The sequence below is a fragment of the Vanellus vanellus genome (genome assembly GCF_965231255.1).
Source record: "Vanellus vanellus genome assembly, chromosome: 7".
Taxonomy (NCBI): domain Eukaryota; kingdom Metazoa; phylum Chordata; class Aves; order Charadriiformes; family Charadriidae; genus Vanellus; species Vanellus vanellus.
In genome coordinates, this window is record NC_138912.1 from 17412084 (window position 1) to 17433250 (window position 21167).

General features: G+C 36.7%; 1 protein-coding gene across 1 annotated transcript in view; it reads left to right on the plus strand.

The window, feature by feature from the left end:
- The window catches only part of KNDC1 (kinase non-catalytic C-lobe domain containing 1), a gene marked incomplete at both ends in the record, with an annotated part of 67680 nt that extends 50047 nt beyond the window's left edge, over positions 1-17633 (plus strand). Inside the window, 14 exons of the mRNA XM_082486706.1 lie at positions 283-692; positions 7312-7405; positions 7530-7627; positions 7927-8138; positions 9430-9543; positions 9942-10089; positions 10344-10523; positions 11648-11863; positions 12184-12266; positions 13530-13680; positions 14125-14247; positions 14350-14409; positions 15055-15212; positions 17402-17633. Of these exons, the coding sequence (XP_082342832.1) occupies positions 283-692; positions 7312-7405; positions 7530-7627; positions 7927-8138; positions 9430-9543; positions 9942-10089; positions 10344-10523; positions 11648-11863; positions 12184-12266; positions 13530-13680; positions 14125-14247; positions 14350-14409; positions 15055-15212; positions 17402-17633 (2279 nt within the window). The remainder of the gene's footprint in view (positions 1-282; positions 693-7311; positions 7406-7529; positions 7628-7926; positions 8139-9429; positions 9544-9941; positions 10090-10343; positions 10524-11647; positions 11864-12183; positions 12267-13529; positions 13681-14124; positions 14248-14349; positions 14410-15054; positions 15213-17401) is intronic.
- Positions 17634-21167: the final 3534 nt, after the last annotated feature.

Consider the following 21167-nt stretch of genomic DNA (forward strand, 5'->3'; position numbering starts at 1 on the left):
TTTTGTTTAAGTGCTTGCTGTATATGCGCAGAAAATATTTTGTAATTTTCAGAAATTATTGCTGAGCTGTTGCTTAATAGTTCTAAAATGTTTCACCTTTATCATTTTACAATGTGTAGTTGAGAAAAAGAAAGCATAGAGCCAAAATAAGCATCTAACACCATTGTTAGAGTGGTCTCATAACTGTATTTTGTATGTGTGGTGTTTAAGTTCAATGAAGCATATGTGGCAGCACATGACCATTATTTCTCCCACCCCCTACCCCCCCCCCACCCTCTCTAGGAGAAGGGGAAGCAGCCTTTGATGTGAAGGCTGAGCCTATGATAAATACATCATTAGAAGAAATGGATTTTGATGAGTCACCTTTGGATAATTTCAAAAAGGAATTGAGGCTGCAGAATACTATTCCTATAGAGAAAGAGGGACAATGTTTACAAAGCAGCGGCTGTTGCATTGGTCCAGGCTTTGAAAATACAGAAGAAAATGCAGAGCCAGAGGAAGAGACCATGATAAAGATAGCTGGAAATGGCTACCTTGTATCTCCCAGTCTACCTGACTTTCATGGCTGTAGTCCTGGTTGGAGCAGTGCATTTTATGGAGCTGAATGTTTTGATTCAGAAGTTCACAGTTACATGAAAAACCTTGGAAAGCAGAAACCAAGTGAGTCACAAAATATAGATGCTAAAAAAGTGGTGAGTACATTGATTTAAAATCATAAAGATACCTCTTTACTTGCTGGTTAAAAGTGTGATATTTATTGTGTTCTAGTGAGTTGAAACGCCCTTTCTTCTTCTAAATCCTGACTCTTAAGTGTTTTAATATCCTCAAAATTTGTGATGTCTTATCAATAAAGCAGGGTAAGGCTAGTATTCCAAAATAAAGAGCACCAACATTAAATTGATAACCACTGAACTACAACCCATCTTCTCTTGCTGAAGTTGACTGGAAAAGTACCATCTGCCGTATGCACCAACCCTATGGTGGTAATATAGTAATTCTTAGCTCTTTTTTTTTAATGACTGGTGTGTGTCACAGGCTCTCGAGACGTCCTCCCTGTCATGTGCTCTGAGCCCTTTTCCTTGGTCACGGTCCCTGATAGTTTCTCACCACCACTTGCCAGCAGGATGGCAGTTATTTGCTCACATCTTCTCTTGAAGATGGCTGATCATCATGAGTGTAGCCTTGTGCCTTTCAAGCTGCCTGGGGGTATGGAGCGAGCATGGGAAGAGGGGTGGGTTGTTTAAAATGTTTACATTTGTGCGTCTACATATAACAACCTTCATTTTTTAAATATTTTTGTAAATATTTCCATTCCATAGCCACAGAGTAAGGATAATACATGAAATTGTAGAAATCTATATAGCTGGAACCGATTCATGGGAAGGGAATGAAAAAATTGAAGTAAAGGAGTTATTAATACTGGGAGACCTATTAGTATAGGGACACCTGGAATCTTTTTGTGTCCCTGAGAATGGTTAGTTGTCTAGTTTGTGTATTCTTATTGTTTCTGCCAGATATATGTTTAATAAAGATGAAGCAGGAGTCGCACTGCTCTTGTGGACTTCCTTACTATGAGCAGTTAGTTGAATTTGTTGCTTTAAGTGAGAATGACATAGTAAAACTGAACAGTTGAGAACATGATCTAGACTTTTTTGTTTCCAGATAGCCAGTTTAAATTCTAATGAATCTATTTACATTCATTTTTTGTGAAGCACTGTGACCTCACTTCAGTTTTCAGTAAAAAACATAACAATTTTTCTGTTATTAGGCAAGTCATTGAAGATGTTCTACTTGCTTTTTTGCTCCTTAATGTTCAGGTGTAAGTCTGTAGGAGAAAAAAGCAAGAGAAACTCCAGCTACTATTAGTTTGTATAAAAATAAATTTAAAAAAAAAAAAGTTTTCAGGACTGTAGCTCTCAAAAATTTATATCTACTAAAAAATTCCTGTTTCTAATCCTATAGGGCTGTTTAATTCTATGTAAACATGCCAGCTAGAGAAAAATGGGCTTGCATAACCTCCCTTACTTGAAGGACCAATTCTTGACAGAAGAGCAGATTTCATGAGTAAGGAGTTTTCATAAGCATCTAAATAGATTATTTTTTTTCTGTTTCAACAGGCAGTCCCTTTTACTTCGAGATTTATACAGCTACTCAGCAATTTAGTTTGATTCAAAAGGATGAATTATCTCTGAGTAATTGGCACTTGTTTTCCCTATTTAACAGGCAGACAGCAAAAATGAAGCAAGATTTATGGTGCTTACAGTCTGTTTTGGAATTTGCTTATGAAAATAATGCATAGTAACATACATTGCTATGATTTGCATTAATGCATAAGAACTTGACTAACCTGACAATCATACAAGCGGTTCGGGGGGGGAAACTAGTCATGAGGTATCTCCGTAGAAAATTATACTGCATTTGTACCCAGTACGTGCCACTGGAGGAAGATTATTATTGATACAAAGTGCAATTCATTCAGTTTAGCAATTAGTAAACAATGCATTTAGAGAGCAAGAGAATGCACATTCCAGTAGCTGAAGAAGATGCATATTACTCTGACGATAAATGAACTAATCTTCCTTGTGTTATCTAAAATTAGTGTGAAATCTTAAAGGCTGGACAAAAATTAGACTCTAATCTTATTCTTTCTCAGTAATGCAGAAATAATGTGATCTGGACTGCATATGAGGCCAGGTGGACAAACAAGAATAAAATAATTATTTGCAGACAGTGAAAGCTTGGTATCTTATATAGTCTTCCTAATCTGTGAGATCCCTTTGTGTCCAAGTTACAAGGAATATGATTATAAACTGTCATCTTCAATTATGAAGTCAAATTCAGTTTATATTCCACCATTTTCTTCGGAGAAGATGGTTAACAGAAGATTAACTACTCTTGCACAGCATTGAATTGTTTTGAATGCATTGCAAAAGAAAAGTTAATTTTCACAAAAAAACACGTATGTGCAGATACGTATATTCTCTGTCATACTGTTTATGTAAAGAAGTCTTGGTATACTAGAATATTCATGTACATAATCTTAAAAATGTTTTTAATAGTATTGTATTAAGTGTTCTTTCATATTTTCTTAATATGAAATGTCTTGTTACTACAAATTCAACAGAGGATAGTTTAAAATATCAGTTACTCTTTGGTCTCGTGACTATTTTTATTTCTTTCACTACCAATAGCATCAACAACTTTAACCTTTTTGCTGGCATTACTACAACATAGACTTTCTGTGAAACCCAGCTTCTTCCAAATGTGTTTAAAATACAAACTTACAGAATCATAATGGTCCAATTGCAGCAATCTGGAACATGTAACCTGAGCAAAGAAAGCCTTCCTAAAATCCTGATGGTTTTCCAAACTCCATCAGTCTTGACAATTCTGAAATAAACTATTAGCAACAATGTTGAAACGAGATGAGCTGTTACAAGTTTTAACTGATCAATATATATGACAGGCAGGGAAAAAATATGAAAGTGAAATTTATTTTTCTGCTATTGCGGCATTCAGGAGACAATGATTCTTAGCTGTAAGACAATCAATTATCAACATGGAGGTGATAAGCAGCTCTACCCAGCTTCTTTTTTTACTGTCTTTTTGCTACCTGATTGATCAAACCAAACACTACAAATCAACTGTGAAAATGTGCAGCACGACTTTAATCTCCGCACCAGCAGCTGACAAAGACCAGTTCATATCTCATTTTGAGCAATATGCATGTTGCTGGTACTGTTGATAGGGATAGAATTTAACATTTATAAGTCCTCATGTGTTGTACTTGGATGTAGCCAACAGCTGTATTTGTACAGCAAAGTGTTTACAGCTAGTTTTATTTGATAATATGAACACTTATACGTGCTCTACTTGGAGTACTTGTTATTTAGAAAAAAAATGTGGTCATTAGTTATTGGCATTTATGAAGTGTTAACACTGTTCATGTGTGAACAGTGAATAAGAGCTGTGCACTTCTCAAGGGAATGATGCACTGTCTAAACCAAACTACTGAGCAAATAAAATAGACTCAATGTGAAAATTAACATGGCTTTTCTGCCAAAGAAGATCGAAAAAGTTAATTATCCTAGGAGCCAACTTCACACTGTAAGATCTAGTGGAGAAAATGAGTCCCATATCCAGTCCAGGAGGAGTACAAAGTCCAAAGAAAGGCTTGTAAGCGGCTGTTTTGAGCAGGAAAGTCATTTGAGTTGCTGGAGGGAAGTTCTGCCTCTCTTGCAAGGTAGAGCTGTTTGTCTCCACCCTACCCTTCTCTGTTTAAATCAACTGTTAACCAGTTTTATTTCAGAAAACAGCGCCTTGATTAGCTGTACTCTAGTCTTCATTGTCTGGCAAGGATTATATCAACCTACTTTTTGCCTCAGGCCTCTGACAGATTTTTGAAAAGTCAATAATCAAGTTGAGCTGATTCTACAGCTTTGCAGTAAAGTGTACTAAAGCAGTGTTTAGGAGTTGCTATTCAAAGAGTGAATATTTAAAGATAGTTAGACATTTGAGCTTGACTACATTTGTCATGACTTAGTAGCAGTACCATTTCATAGGGATAGGTCTGCTTGCTGAGTTCAGGTCTAGTCTGCAACTCGAACTGAATGAGAGTCTAATCACACAACAACTTACAGTTTTGGAGACACATGTCTCAATACACTTATCTCTCCGACGAAAATATTCATATGATTCAGATGTTTCTTTGTTCACCTTCTAAAACTAAGTGCAATTACATTTATTTAATTCTTTGAATTTTGTATACCTGTACGTAGGTTTGAGAACATGCAGAATCTGAGTACCTCTGAGTGCCAGAACATATATTTATGACAGAATTAAATATTCTGCTGTAAAAATAATTAACTTTTCTATTTTTCTACTGGAACCTGTTGGATATTGTCTGTACCTTAGATAGGTTGTGATTTAGTAAGATGCAAAAAGTAAAACATGTAGTATACGATGAATGATAGGATTTATCAAGCCATTATGATTCAAAACCAAAAATGATAATACATACTCTTGTCTTTGGAAGGTGTGAAATAGCATAAAAAATAAAATATTTATGGATCAAGGTGACACTTTCAAATGTCGCCAAAATAATTAATGCTTTACTGTGTAGGTGCTTGTCAGATAGTTCATAGTGGTTCTTAAGGTCAGCAAAGGTTAATCTACATTTAGAAAAGTTAGTCCTTAGGCTAGCAAGTATATGTCCCCTGCCTCACATCACCTCTAGTCAAGGAGCTGCTGATTTTGCACCCTCATACAGAGCGCATGCAGGCAAACCAAACCAAGTCCTTGCAGCAGAGCAAGAAAGGAAGGCAGCAACTAGGGCTACCATTTTTCTGGGGTGATGCCCAAGTCTGCCCTCACAATGAGAAGAGGTTTTGTTTTTTTCTATGGTCTGATAAACTGGTTGCAGTTCTCTTGCAGCTCCAAGCCTTCACCCTTAGCCTTTGCCCTTTTCCTCTTTGCCCACGCTAGGTTTCAGTTATCCCCCAGATCTTATAAGCTACTTGTAAGAGTCTCCACCAAACTCAGTGCACCCAAGCTGTGACCAGGAGGTTTCTAGCAGAGGTTTTGCATATTCTGACCACAGTTTTCCCTTTCCCGTTTCTTTTCTCTTTTCCTTTCCCTTCTGCCAATATTCTATGTCCTTTTGTGGAGTCACCCTTCAGCATGTAAAAAAACTTACACTTCAAGGACAGATCGGAATTTGCAATTTTCCCAAGTAAACAAAATCACTGTATCATTCTTTGTTCTTGAGATGACGGGATGTTCTATAGAAAAATGTCCTGACAAATGAAATGTACTTCAGAGGGAACAGAACAATTGTATGTATAGCTTCATCAAAAACCTACCCAAAATGGAAGATGCTGTGGAATAGACTGGGAATTTGCTAGTGACTTCATTGCTACTCACCTGAAGATATTTAGGGGACAGACCACTTCGGTCCATCAGATTCCAAACATCAGAAAGTGGCCACTCTTTGATTCCCTTTCTGTGTTCATAGTTTCTTAATCAACTTGATTTCACTTTAATTCACGAAAGAAAAACAAATCTTTAAGTAAAAGCAAGCAGTTCCCAATTCAGAATCTGGTTAATAGTTTTCTGTGCTTTCACTGTTCTCTGTGATGCCTATTTAGTGGTCTTTTAAAAATCCACAGGGCTTTTGTGACTCTTGTTGCTAATGAACTACCTTGTTAAACCTTTTGAGCATTTCTGAAAAATAGTGACAGGTTTTTCTCAAACTCAAATTCTAGTAAGTCCATCCCATTAAAGCTAACCTATTTACCAATCTGTTGTTTGATATGTTAGCTCTGAGCTATGTGTTTTGTGATCACTTTGCTTGTGGGAGTTCTGTCTGCTGCATTCAGTGAACTTACTCTGTTTAAAATGCTGTTTCATGTAACTGGGTCACTGGTAGTTAACTTAGGACCCAAGTGCAAAAGCCACTTTTATAAAACACAACACGCATCACGTTTGTTGTTTCATAATAAAACAGAAGCTGAACCCAAAGTGGATGGCCCATTTTCATTGGTTGGTAAAATAATGAAACCTTTGATATGCAAATGAATATAAATGCTTGCATTAAATTGAATATTATGGTGAGAAGCCCAATATACTTTCATTTCTATACATTGCTTAATTATTGCATAAGTTATAATTGCTTAAATTATATAATCTATAGATATTTCGTTTATTTTTTCAGTTATGTAAAATGCATACATATAATATATGTAAGCTGAACTGCAAAATTAATATGTCCTTTATTTCTAGAGCAGCTGTCCTGACTGCCTTCTGACCTGGTTGTATAATATAATGTAATTTATACTTGTTTGTAAACCATTGCTTTCAGTCAAACATTCAATTATCGCTGCAAATGTAGGTCAGGGCATTTCTGGGGTTTGCACCGATTTTAGAACCTATCGCTTTTAATTCTGAATGACTTCTAAGTGTAACTCTTAAAAATGCTCCTGAAAACAACCAGGTAGGCGCAATTATAACTAAAGGCATATTTATGTAAACAGGTTCAGACAGACTTCAATGAGGTCTCATCATACACAAACCAGCTCCAGTTCTTAAGTTGTTGAACTGTGGCATAACTAATGCTTTTCTGGGGACAGGTGATGCGTGCTGTAACTTGCCTGTAAGCACAGGTGTGAAAGGTATTTTTTGCTTGTTAATATCATATTCTTGTCTGTTTGGATGTCATTTTTTTTCATACAAAATAACTCTCTTCTAAAACCAGTTTCCTACTAGAACCTTGCTTTTACCATTCTGATTAGAATCCTTTTCCTTTTTAAATAGGAACTAGAACAATTACTAATGATGGAGACAAAAAATTACAGAAAGACCATACAGTTTTACCAGAAATTATTGCAGAGAGAAAGAAGAAGCAAAGGTAAGATTACAGCAACTTGTCAGTAATGAAATGGGTGCATAGAACTTTTAAGGATTTTTTTTTTTTTTTTTTTCTGTAAATCATAATCATTGATGTTCTTATGCCGTGTGTTTTAAATCTAAAGGTCCTGAAACGAAATCAATGTTGCCTAAATTGAGAGGACAGCTACAGGAGATGAAATCAAAGGTGCAGTTTCTTGAACTGGTGAAGAAATACATGCAGGCAAGTCAGACTTTATTTTGCTTCTGTTTCATTTGTCATTTAATTACTGCATTAGTGTAGGTGGCTGCTCAAGTCAGCGTATGAAATGTGAGAAGTTTTGCATCAAAGTACCGAATGAAGTAGGATCTAAATGAATTATTAAAATAAAGGTAATTGCTAGTAGTATTGTTTAAAAAGGAAAAAAAAGCAATTGTATGAAACGTGATTTGGCTTTAAGTTGAGCTTGATTGCATTTTGTGTGGATTTTCCTCTTTATTTTCCCACATTTTATTTTTTCATGGTTTTGCATCTTTGAGCAGATCATGTATGCAGAGCAGTGGGGTGTGGAATCCTGTGTGCTGCCCACAGTCATTCACTACGGGAGAACTGACACCGGGGATGTGACACCTACAGATGAATCATCATTGCTTCTTTACTATAGCACAGAAAAACACCAATGTAATAATCAAAATGCAATAAGAGTTCTGCAGGCTGGTACACCACTTGGTTTAATGGCTTATTTATATTCTAGGTATAGTATATTTTGCACATCCTTAATTGGGAGTGGGTTGAGGCATAGTTGCTAATTCAGGAAAAAATAGTCTCTGTGATAAATCACAGTTACTCAACATTGCATAAGTTCTCCTCTCTATATCAAGTTTAATATTATTTCTATGAACACTTTTTTACAGAAATGGGCAGGGAAATGGCAAAAAACAGTCTGATAAGAAATAAGCTAAAACTGCTAGGTTTGTATTTGATTAAAACTCGAAGCATTTAATAATAAATAAAAACCTAATAACTTTAAACTTTTTTATGCTTTACGTATTTGAGGTTTTGCTCCGATAGTTGCCATGGAATCAAGGCTTTGTTACTGCCAGCAGTATATCAATTCTTCAGAACTTATAATTTGATAATTCTTATTAATAGCGTCTGGATGTGAAAACATACAGGTTCTGTTTTACAGATTATTGTCCCAGTCCTTGGGACTGATCAAGATGCAGGCTTATCTCAGGGCTTAAATAGGAACACAGATGTCTTTTAACCTTCAACTAGGGTGAGGGCAGTGTTGTTTTAAGGTACCTGAGCCATAATAGTATGACGGATGGAAACTGCCCGAGACACTCCATCAGACTCGTGCCACAGCAGAGGGAGCAGCTTCCTCCCAGCTCACCCTGACTCTGAGACCCAGTTACTTATCCTGAGTGGTGCTTTTCCTGGTAATTAATATTTTGCACAAAGTGAACAAATTGTTTTGGAATCAAAGCTTCCACATTCATCAAACCCAAACTTTCACAGTTAGCTGTAAGCCATCAGGGAGACAGGACGATTAACCTGTGTTAAGACCTTGAGAGTGTGTGTTCATATATAAAAAAAAAAAAAATAAAGTGTGCTCATTTTTAATGTGTATATAATAAGTATATTCTGTTGTTAAAGCAACTACCGCTCTAATTAGAGCTACAGGAAATATTTTGTTGCTTAAAGTATCTACTTTTTATGCTGTTGTTATAAAAATCTTTTAAAGCAACATCAAGTGATATGATAGAAAAAAAGAAAATTAAATATGTTCTTCCATGCTATTTAGAAAGTAACTTTTGATAATAGGAATGTCAAAGTGTAGAGAAACTTTTTTAAAAACAAATTATGCTTTCAGTATTGGCAATCACAATATTTGATGTGTAAAAATAAAAGAAAAAATAAAGAGCTTGACGATTTAAAATCCTTATTAATTCTTGATATTTTGAGGATTTTTTTGCTGTTGCTGTACTCTAATTCAAGAAGAAATTGTATTCTTGCTTGTTTGACGTTTTTCTTCTTCACAGAAATGCATTTTTAGAAGGTTATGTACAGCAGTTTCTCTACACATTTCGCTATTTCTGCACACAAGAAGAATTTTTGCAGTTTCTTCTTGATAGAATCAGCAGCACTTTATCCAGGTACGGTAATTTCCTGTGAAAGATATTATCAAAGCACAGTTGACTTCCCCCTCCCCCAGTGGCAAATAGCTGTTTCTGAAAGGAACTACTCAATTAAATTGAATTTTGATGTTTGTCACTCTTTACAAGTGAGAATGAAAGTAGACCAAGTGCTATATTTGACAGTGTGCTTACTTCTTTTTTCTTCTGAATCTGGGTCTTACTTTTTGCCAGTCGTTCAGTGGTGGGTTGTAAGTACAGCCACAGCTTTGTTTCCATAGGTTCTAGAGATATGAAACATAAAATTTAAGATAGTATAGTCAATACCAAATAATACATGTGGTTTTTTTCAATATTTGTTTGTAAATTGGAATTGGATATCACTTTTGGTGAAATAAGTGCCTTTTTCTTCTCTCCAGTGCAAGCCTGGATCCTTCCACATCACTTACCAAAATATGTAACCGTAGTTTCTACATCCTGCAGGCTTGGATTGAAGACTGTTACAGTGTAGACTTTGCAACAAATGCTGATCTTTTGTGTACCCTAAAAGAATTTATTTCTTCCAAGGTAAGTCAGAATTTCAGTAGAAGCTTTAAGAAAAAAAGAAATCAATTGAATTCTGTTGTGGTATATGTAAGATTGTTGTTACAAAAAACCTGTCCTAATTGCAATTAAAGTAAAAGAAAAATAATGCTATCTTTGACACCTATGTTCAATGTTTGTGGTTTGGACAAACATGAATCTTACAACTATGTTGTGCCTTGCTTATAATTTATGGGAAATTGAGTTCAATATTGTGTTAACGTGTTTTGCATTTACAGGTTGCTCCATTAAATGGCTATGGGGAGCACTTGATGTCGTTGCTTGAGGATGCTTCTGCCAGGAAAAGTGGCAGTGCTCATCAGTGCTCCAGCATGGACAAATGTGAAGAGGAGGTTGAGGAGGACAGAAAAACATTACATTCTCTATGTAAAAAGCTCTCAGAAGATGTTTCCAGAAAGGCATGTATTTTCTTCAGACAGCAGTATATGGAGCACATTTCCATTTGTTATTTTCTGACAAAAACTAGAGTATCCAGCTTAGGGTCTACACCCTGATTTAGTAAAATTTATTTACCTGCATTTTAAATTTTCTTTTGAAAGTATCTAAGGCCTAAGCAGTTGTGTAACTGTGGAAGTCATCTTAAACCTTAACTGCACCCTGCCAGCTGTTTCAGTAATAGTAGATCAGATAATCAAAATTTTGAGAGGAGTTGAACTCTTCATCCTTGATACTAGCATAGTTACAAGGAAACATTTTCCCCCTTGTCAAGCATCAATACTTTTTTTTTTTTAGGCATATATCTCAGAAATTCTATAAATATAGGAAAACAGTGGGGGGGTGAAGGGTTTCCTGCTAGAACTTCAAAGCTTGTAGCAAAAACTTGTCTGAACTTTTGTCTGTATTTACTGATTCAAGTAGTGCGCTAGTGAAAAGTAACCCCCAGAAACTGGAGCACACTGTAGGCTTTTCCTGATAAAAGATCTCTCTACCGAATGATCAAAATGACATGTGGAAGTCAAATGTATCAATAATGTGCAAGTTGAATTTAGAATCAGCCTCTTGATAAAGGTCCAAAACTCCATGGGGTGTAATGGGGATTCAACCAATAAAGGGAAGCAGAATAGAGAAAACAGGGATTCTTTTATTTTCACTGCATCATAATGACACTGGAAGGTGGAAAAAGGAAAAGAATGGAAAAATAAATATTTCTTTGGAAAGGGCTGTTTGATTCTAAGCAAAAAGAGTAGACAAAATAATCAAAGACAGGAAGAGGTAGAACATAAAATATAAAACTTCAGAATGCAAACTATTTTATGACAGTAAGCTTGAATACAGAGAAGTTTCGGTTGTTGATGGAGATCTGGTAACTTCCTGCTCAGACTCATCAACTGTGCTTATTATATTAGCTTAAAATAGCATTGGTGAATAAACCAATTAGTGTCTGGGCTAACCTTGAAGATTAGCTGAAGAGTTTTGCGTCCACAAAGGTGTTTCTCTAACAAAACACTCCAGAAAGTTAAATCAAGGGGAAATATAATGTTTGCTTTACAGAAATAGTAACTTTACATATTTTTTTCTACAGAACTTTAACTGGAAACTTTCCAAAGGTATGGGACCAATTGCACAATATCAGGGAGAGCGACTGTACACCATTTCATCAGTTTTGCCAAAGCCATGCTATAACAGTCTTACAGAAGAATTCCCAGCCTCCTTTGCTAAAGCAGATGAAGTGGGACCATATCTCTTAATAGAATACAGCGCTCAACAGCTTTGTTGTCAGCTGACATTACTACAACAGGTAAAAGGACTGGGTTTACTTGGAAGTACAAATAATATGTCTTCTTACTTTATACTCAGCCCTCTTTCTCTACAATTTCCCAACCATGTTTCAAGCTTATTTCATAAAACTGTGAATTAAAATAATCTGGTTTTCTCTTGCAATCTCTACAGAAAAATTTATAATGGCTAATTCTATTGCTAGGCTGTGATGCCGGTGATAAATTTGCTGAAGGGGGCGGGGGGGGGGGACGACACAGGGGGAACCTCTGTCATTTTGATCTCTGAGCATTTTAGAACTGCTAGATCTAACAACAGATATATTTTGCTCTTTTTGTTTAGGAAGTATTTCATAAATGTCATCCAGTACACTTTCTAAACTCAAGAGCGCTTGGTGTTAAAGACAAATGTGTTGCTGTCCAAAAGTAAGTTGTTTATTTTAACTGCCCTTCTATTCTGTTGCTGCACAATAACTTATTGTGTTACACCTACATGCAGGAAGAGAGAAACATTTTAAATACTTAATATCATTTTGACAGACTAGATAGTCTGTTTACATAAATTTTTGAATTTCAGGAGATTTTATACAAGTGGATGTGCATGTACCTATGCACGTATGTGTATGTGGTAGGTCACAACTGCAAGGTGATTTCTTTGCATTCTAAAGTGGGTCAGGCCAAAATATTTCGGAAGATTTGTGTTAGGGGGGTTGCTTCAGAGGTTTTCTTTTTGTCAGGAAAAAAAAAAAGTAATGGTTTCTGAAACCAGGCTACTTGATAATACTTGATAATAATGTGTGTATGTATAGAAAATCTCAATGACCATTACAGAATCACAGAACAGATGCAGTTGGAAAAGACATCTCAAGATGGTGTAGTCCAACCCCCATGTATTGAGCAGAGAGCTAGAGCAGGTTGCCTGGGATCATATGCAGTTGGGTTCTGAATGTGGATGGAGACTCCACAGCCTCTCTGTGCAATTTTCATTTTGTACTGTTAGGTAGATGAAGTATCAGTATTCACAGATGTGTAATAGAGTGGTTACCAACCTATTTACATTCCTTGCTCAATGGTAATCAATGTTTTCATCCAGCCACGTGGACCTAATTGTATTTGCTTATGGTCTACTTCTTACATCTTCAATGGATTCAGCTAGCTTCTAATTAGTACTTGTTAATTGCACTACCTGTAGTAGACTGTTCTGTTTAAGGATAGGGAATGAATACCTGAAGCAGCTCATCTTTTACAGGTTTTTAAATGGCAGAGGCTAAGTCAGCTGGTAAACACTGAATTTGGGGTCCAGGCATGGGAAACTGTGTGGTGCCACTAGGTATCAGTCTTGATTTCTTCACGTGACTGTGGTTTTTTGAGTTTAGATTTCTGGCTTATGTTGTGTCAGATTGGATGGTTTGTTTTACTCACTAACAAGTGGTGAACATGTCTTTATGCACAGAAATGTATACAGCATATGCTTATCTTGTAATCATATATAATTATCTGGTAATTATAAGGAAGAAAAAGTAACATAGCTCATTGTGTACTTCTTAAAAGATTATAAAATCAAGACTGCAAGCACTGCAAAATTATTTTAAATAGTTAGAAGTTGGCATTTCAGAATCAAGATTTTCTTTGAAAATCCAACATCAGCATTAATTATTTTTGCCTTTTTTTTTTCCATTTTCTCCATAGAGCTGTTTCTACTGAGACTGTTTCACTTAAGGTCTGTAATCTGTTTCTGTCAAAGTGCATACAAGACCAGTACCTTCTACAATTGTTAAGAAATGCAGACAGTATCAGCACCTGGGTTGCTGCTGAAATTGTAACATGTCACACATCTAAGGTTTGTCATGGTTTTATTGTATTATTAATTATGAAACGGTTATTTGTTATTGTATGTGAGTTGCCAGGTAGCAAAGCTGCAAGAAATATTCTGAAATACACCTGTGATTGGGAGTTAACAATTTGGATTGTGGTCACAAGGAGGGTCTTGGATGCCTTGGATGTTTTGTAGTAGCAGGTGCCAAAACCGAATAGAATGTAAGAAATGGGTTGCCTGAGGAGAACAAATGTCAGACTTTAACAAGGACACCTTGGTACCAGAAAAAAGAAAACTTTGTCTTAGGGGGAAATGTTACTACAGTCAACAATTTTGGTGACAAATTCAAAAAGAAAACACATCTCTTCTTCTTCTCATTTAATTTTATTATGTAGATGTATGTAGATTTACTATATATATTGAGTATAATTTTTACACATATAGTATATCTTAATATTTTTTTTTCAGCTGCAAGTGAGCTTGTTATCAAAATTTCTTCTTATAGCAAAATGTTGCTATGAACAAAGAAACTTTGCTACTGCAATGCAAATCCTAGCAGGCTTGGAAAATCTTATTGTACGACAGTTACCAGTAAGTTTGATTCTCTGTTCTAAAACTATTTTGCTTAACAAAATCTTGTTCCAATATGGACATCAATATGACAAACAAAAATATATTTTGTTTTATTGTAAGGCCTGGAAAATTTTACCTGCAAAAGTAGCTGAAATAATGGAGGAACTCAAGGCTGTTGAGGTATAGTATAATGTCTTTAATGTAAAAATACTTCTTTGGAGTTGGAAAAGATGCAAGGTCTGCCTAAATGGGCGCCTCTGCAGGATGAAAGCCATAATTATTACTTTGAATTAAAATCTCCTTCATAATACAATTTAAGACCTTTGACTCCTAATCAGAGAATTTACATTAATTTTCACTTCAGTATTTCTCAAAAATGTATCCCGTGTGTAACTAAAAATCAAGAAAGAAATTTCAAAGCAAGCTAAGACATTAGATACACTTTTTTTCTGATGATTCCTGCAGGAGCTTTATGGCTGTAGTCTGTTTGGAAAAATCTTACATGTTTCTTTTATCATAGGCGTTCTCCTATTGATCTATACAATTTTGAATTATAGGGTGAAGTTTAAAATGTAATTTTGGCTGTGATTTAGAACAATTAAAACTATGTATGAACTATCTTTTGATTAAAGTTGCTTTCTTTATTTGTGTACATTAAAATGTTTACCAACAGATTAATTCATAATGTTGTCTTCAACTCCAATGCCAAAAGTTAAAATTCATGACAAATAAATGCATAGTGCTAAACTCATAAAATGGAGAACTTCTTGTAAAAACTGCCCTGATACATAATGTGAGATTTGTCTGTGTGCATTTTCAAACTAGGTGTTTTTAAAAAGTGACAGTTTGTGCTTGATGGAAGGAGAAAGATTCAAAACACTTCCAACAATTCCATCAGCCCATGTTTTGGCTATGCATGTCCAACAACTTGAAACTGGAGGGTTCACAATGACAAATGGAGCTCACAAGTGGACTAAACTTAGGTAATTATTTTAAATATGTATATATGTATGTCACCTAACTTTTTAAAGTAGAATATTGTCTAATGGGCTAATGAGAACTAATGCAACATTTCAGTTAGTACTTTAAACAGTTTCAGTCATTTTCATAGAATCATGGAATGGTTTAGGTTGGAAGGGACCTTAAAGATCATCTCGTTCCAATCCCCCTGCCATGGGCAGAAACACCACCCGCTAGACCAGGTTGCTCAAAACCCTATCCAACCTGGCCCTGAACATTTCCAGGGATGGAGCATCCACAACCTGTTCCAGTGTCTCACCACCCTCATAGTGAAAAATTTCTTCCTGATATCTAATCTAAATCTATCCTCCTCCCATTTAAAAACTTTACCCCTCATCCTGTTAAACCGCACCAGTCCCAGTACCAATCCCTGAGGAGTGCTACTTGTCACTGGTTTCCACTTGGACATCAAGATGCTCACTGCAGCCCTTTGACTGCGGCCATCCAGCCAGTTCCTTATCCACTGAGTGGTTCCTTTTATCACTGACATACTTACAGAAGTTTTTCCTGTTGCCCTTAATGTCCCTGGCCAGATCTAATTCAATCTGGGCTTTAGCTTTCCTGACCTGGTCCCTGGCTGCTCAGACAGTTTCTCTATATTCCTCCCAGTCTACCTGTCCTTGCTTCCACCCACTGTAGGCCTCCTGGCTTTTTTACCTGACTTTTTTGTTGGGATACATCACTCCTCAGCTTGGAGGAGGTGATCCTTGAATGCTAACCAGCTTTCTTGGGCCCCTCTTCTCTCCAGTGCTTTATCCCTTGGAACCCTACCAAGCAGATCCCTCGAGGCCAGAGTCTGCTCTCCTGAAGTCCAGGGTAGTGAGCTTGCTCCACACCCTCCTTGCTAACCTAATGATCTTGCACTCTACCATGTCATGATCGCTGCAGCCAAGGCTACCCTTGAGCTTGACGTTCCCCACTAGGCCCTCCTTGCTGGTAAGAACAAGGTCCAGCATAGCTCCTCTCCTACGCTGGGTCCTCTACCACTTGGAGAAGGAAGTTGTCATCAATGCATTCCAAGAACTTCCTGGATTGCTTGTGCCCCACTGTGTTGTCCCTCCAACAGATATCAAGGTGTTGAAGACCCCCATAAGGACCAGGATCTTTGAATGCAATACTGCTCCTATCTGTCTATAGAGGGTCTCATCTGCTGCGTCATCCTGGTCAGGTGGCCTGTGGCAGACCCCCACTGTAACATCACTTGCCCCTGCATTCCCTTTGATCCCGACCCATAAGCTCTCGGTCAGCTCTTCATCCATCCCCAGGTGGAGCTCCATGCATTCCAGCTGTTCATTGACATAGGGGGTAACACTCCCTCCTTCTTTCCCCTACCTATCCTTCCCAAAAGTCTGTATCCTTCCATTCCAACACTCCAGTCATAAGAGCCATCCCACCATGTCGCTGTGATTCCAATGAGATCATAGCCCTGGAGGCATGTGCACATCTTTAACTCCTCATGTTTGTTCCCCCTGTGTTTGCATAGAGGCACTTAAGCTGGGTCCCTGTTGAAGCTGACTTACTGGCTGGAGTGGCTGCAAGTCCTTTGTGCTGCTCTCCAGGTGGCCTTGCTTTGACGGGTTTTACCTGTGTTTCCCTGTTGGCTCCTATTGCCTCAGGAGCCCCTGGCTTGTCTCCATAAGACTTCGAGTGTGGTGCAGTGTACCCAGCACATCTTGGAGCAACATGCTGAGGGCCCTTGCTAGCACCCCATCTCGCAAACTTCAGTGTGTCATCCCTTGGCTTGTCACGGGCAAGCCTGATAATACCCCTCTCCCCCATCAAGTCTAGTTTAAAGCTCAGTCAGGGAGCCCCGCTAGCTCATGAGCAAAGACCCTCTTCCCCCTTTGAGAAAGATGAACTCCATCTGATGCCAGCAAGCCTGGTGCTGTGTAGGCGATCCCATTGTCAAAAAAAAAAAAAACAAAAACCAAACAAACAAACAAAAAAAAAAAAACAAACAAAATTCTGTCAGTAACACCAGCCATGGAGCCATTTTGACATCTAACTGCAGGGACATATACTGTAGAAGAGAATGTTCAATGCCTTTGAATTTCCTTTAAAGTTTGGTGGGTTTGTTTTGGTTTTGTTTTTTTTTTTTTCTTTCAATCGTCAGCAAAACAAACTAATCTTTTTTACCATATTCTCTTCCAAGAAATATTGCAAAAGTTGTAAGCCAAGTTCATGCATTTCAAGAGAATCCTTACACGTATACACCAGACTTCAAGCTGCAGTCTTACCTCAGACAGAGAATAACTCATTATAAAGATGCAGACATTTCTACCTTGGCAGCTGACAACTGTGCCAACTTTCATCAGATACCAGCAGAAAAACATTCTCGAAAAATTCAGGACACGCTGCGCAGAATGAAGGCAACATTTCAGTAATTATTTACGTTTCATCTGTTCTCTTCCAAGTGTAAATTGTAAAACTGGATTAAGTTGACTTCATCTCCTACACCAATTCCCAAACAAATACTTAAGTGAAGTGACTTAAAATAATATCTCAAGTTGAAATGATTGTATTTCTTAGCATGGAATTATAAAATGCTGACTAATGAGACTTGAATCCCTGGCAACTGGATGACAGATCAAAAGAATAAAAATAAAGATAAAAGTAAAGAGAGAGTATAGATTAAAAGGATGATTAATTTTGTCACTGTTCTTTAGCATAAAAAAATAATTAGCCCACAAACAAGTACTGTGGAAATAAGTTAAAATTACAGCTTCTGTTGTAAAGTTAGCCGAGCAGAGTTCAGACTATAGTTCATTAAATGTTGAATATATTTTTATACAGACATAGTGCACTTGTATCCTGTCACAGTGTGCATATAATTCAGGGACATAGATCCTCTGCTATCCTTTGACTGTTGGTGAGTCTTGCTTTTATGTTGTGTGTTATGAAAACTGTAATTCACTTAAATAATTTGCTGTCTTTTTCTTCGAGCATACTAAGGAAGGAAAGGAATGTCGTGCTGCAACTCTTTTTGGTTTTAATGTCATTGAACTAGCCTTTTTCCAAATTAATTTAGATCTGCATCTAAATATTACCAATTTGTTGCTCTGCTTCGGACCTCATGACCTTGTGAAAATGGTAAATGTGAAATTGCCTTTCTTTTCCCTGTACATGGCACAAGAATCATTTTGCCAATTTGTGTATGTGTGTGTGCACATTTGATTATGGCTTTTGCTCCTGAGATGCTTTTGTAGATTGCAGTGCTCCAGCAGCATTAAATAGAAGATAACTGTGTGAAATTTGGATCTGCAACTTGTAAAATTTTGGTGCTAACCGATTTATAGAGCTTATACTTACAAGACCTTCTAAATGGCAATGAAATGTGATGCTATTTCTAGAAAGTTTGTTAAGCTACCCAGGTTTATGCAAGGCCAAAATGTTAAGGCTACAAATCAGTTACGAGTATTTCTACCAGAGGGAACAATGGTAGCATGGGAAGAGAAGCAGGGAAGGGCAAGGAACAGCTAAAATGAGCTCTGTCCTGAAAGTTTTTTGCTAGAACTGTGCTTAAAAAAAGTGAAAAAGAAACTGTTATGAGACATGTGAAGAGCAGATGTGAACTAACTGTCTTGGCACGTTTTAGTGATGGAGAAGGATAATGATACAAGAAATGGGAATGTGCACATCTCCAGTATTTTGCAAATTGTACTACTGTATTTGACAGAAATGCATGTGCATATGTTAAATTGTGGCTTTTTCAATGTTTAAGAGGAAAGCTTCACCTTCTCTCTTGTCAATAACAGCAATATATACATCGCAGGCCACCCGCTTCTCATCTTCCTCAGTAAAAACAAGGAATGTCCATGCTTTCCATTGAATACCTCAGTTACTTTTTCATGCTAGTATACTAATGCTAACTTTTAAACACTGGAGAACTCAGTCCTCAACAGGGTTTTCTTGCATTTGTTCTACTTCTAAGATGATTTATTTTGTTATTTACCATATGTAGGTTTAGCATGTCGTTAATTGCAGTATTCTGACTTACCCTTAAGGAAGTAAAATATGTGGCTATTTCTCTAAAAATTGCCAAATGTGGAAATGTTTAATCTTCACCTCCTACCTTTATATTATATAGTGATTTAAGAATGTTAATGATAACCTTATTTTCAGGCATATGTTTCACATATTTGATCTATATGCATTTATTTTAAAGAATTGTTTTTATTAGTAGTTACTTGTTTTTTCTCAATTAAAAATTACCATTCACTTAAAGCCACGCCTTGCCTTTGAAAGACAGCAAGATTTTGAGTAGCATAAGCTTTACTAATGTAGAGAACTCCACAAAACTTGCTAATCACATGGTCTTAATAAATTCATTTTATATATTTGCCAGTCAGACTGTTGAAATTGCTTTTGTGGATTTACTTATTTATATTTTGCATTTGTCATAATTAGCTCATGTATTACAGTTTTCATCAGGATTTAAAACAACTACTACATCTAGAAAATATGTTTCTTTTATGATAATAACTGGTGCTATACTAGAGTTTAAAAGTCATCTCATGTCTTCAGTGTATCAGACCACCTGTTGCTATAAATGCATAGTATTGGGCTATGGTAGTACTTTGGGGTGTTTTCATCAGTCAGATATTTAAGATTTTGTATTTACCACCCCACAATAACAACAAAAAATGTAAATAGCTGTTGGAAAGGGAAAAAACAAAACAAAACTCTTTTACAAGGAAGCCGGTTTGCTTTTGTCCATGAACACTGATGTATGCATATCTTATGTAACACAGATTTCAGAATAAAGTTATGTCTAGCATATAACTGTACTGCTTATTTATGACTAACAAACAGGAAGGTTGGGCTAAAGTTTTCTCTGTTTGTGGGGAATGTCCTTTTAAAAGAAAACACAGGACAAAACATGTCAAAGAGGCAAGTTTAGCTGGCAAAAAATTATTGGCATCAGTAATTGTATTGCATAAATGAGGGACTATGCAGTCTGGCCCCATGTTTCCATTCCAATACCAAATTAGAATATTTGGGAAAAAAATTGAGTTTGTTCTTTAAGCCAGAATTGCCACCAGCTGTCCTAGTTCTTCATTTTTTCCACACTTCCCTCATGTTGTTTTTATGTTGTTTATTTTTCAAACAGTGGCCCATGGAATTTCTGAAGCGAAGTCTGCTTCTTGGGAGCCTTTCCTGTTGCTCTGTGCATTGGTGCTCTTTCTGTGTCCCTTTGCAGGTGTCTGTCCCCAGGATCCCTGGGGTTTTCAGGCCTCCTGTAGAGAGCTGGGAACGGTGTCCTAGTTACACTCACTACCTGCTTTTGAAAGCAGGTTTCCAGCTCCAACACCTCCAGAAGCCTGCCAGGAAACAGGGATTAATTCATTTGGGTCCTATGAACTATTCTGTAGAAGCCCAAACCAAGAAGCTGAAAAATGTTTCGTGAATCAACACTGATTCATGATTTTTACAAATTTCTTTCCTTGGAAATTTTTCAACCACTTCTGAACCTTGCTTTTATGGTTTTCTACATTCTTCCTTTATGTATTGGATTGCTTTCATAAGCATTGCTGAGACTCATAACTTCTCCAAGTACTGTATGTGATTTGCAAAGGATTAATATTTTAGGACTATGTTTCTAAAGAACAAATGAATAAACTACAGTTTGAAAGGAGGAAAGCTAACAATTTTTCAGTGTTAAACATACAGTTGATTGTTTTAATCCTTGATATTACATTGAAGGAAAGAGTGCTGCTAAATTGTTTTTCTCCCTCGTGTTTGCTCGAATGGCATGCTTTCAGGTCAGGACAGCTTCAGCCTGCCGTTATTTTAGTGTGCTCCCTGTTCAGTGATATTTCAATGCTTCACATGCAAGTAGAATTGGCAATTGCCATATTACTGGTTTTAAACACTAAAATAGATACTGTTTTATAAACTGGTAGAACGCAGTTGTCATA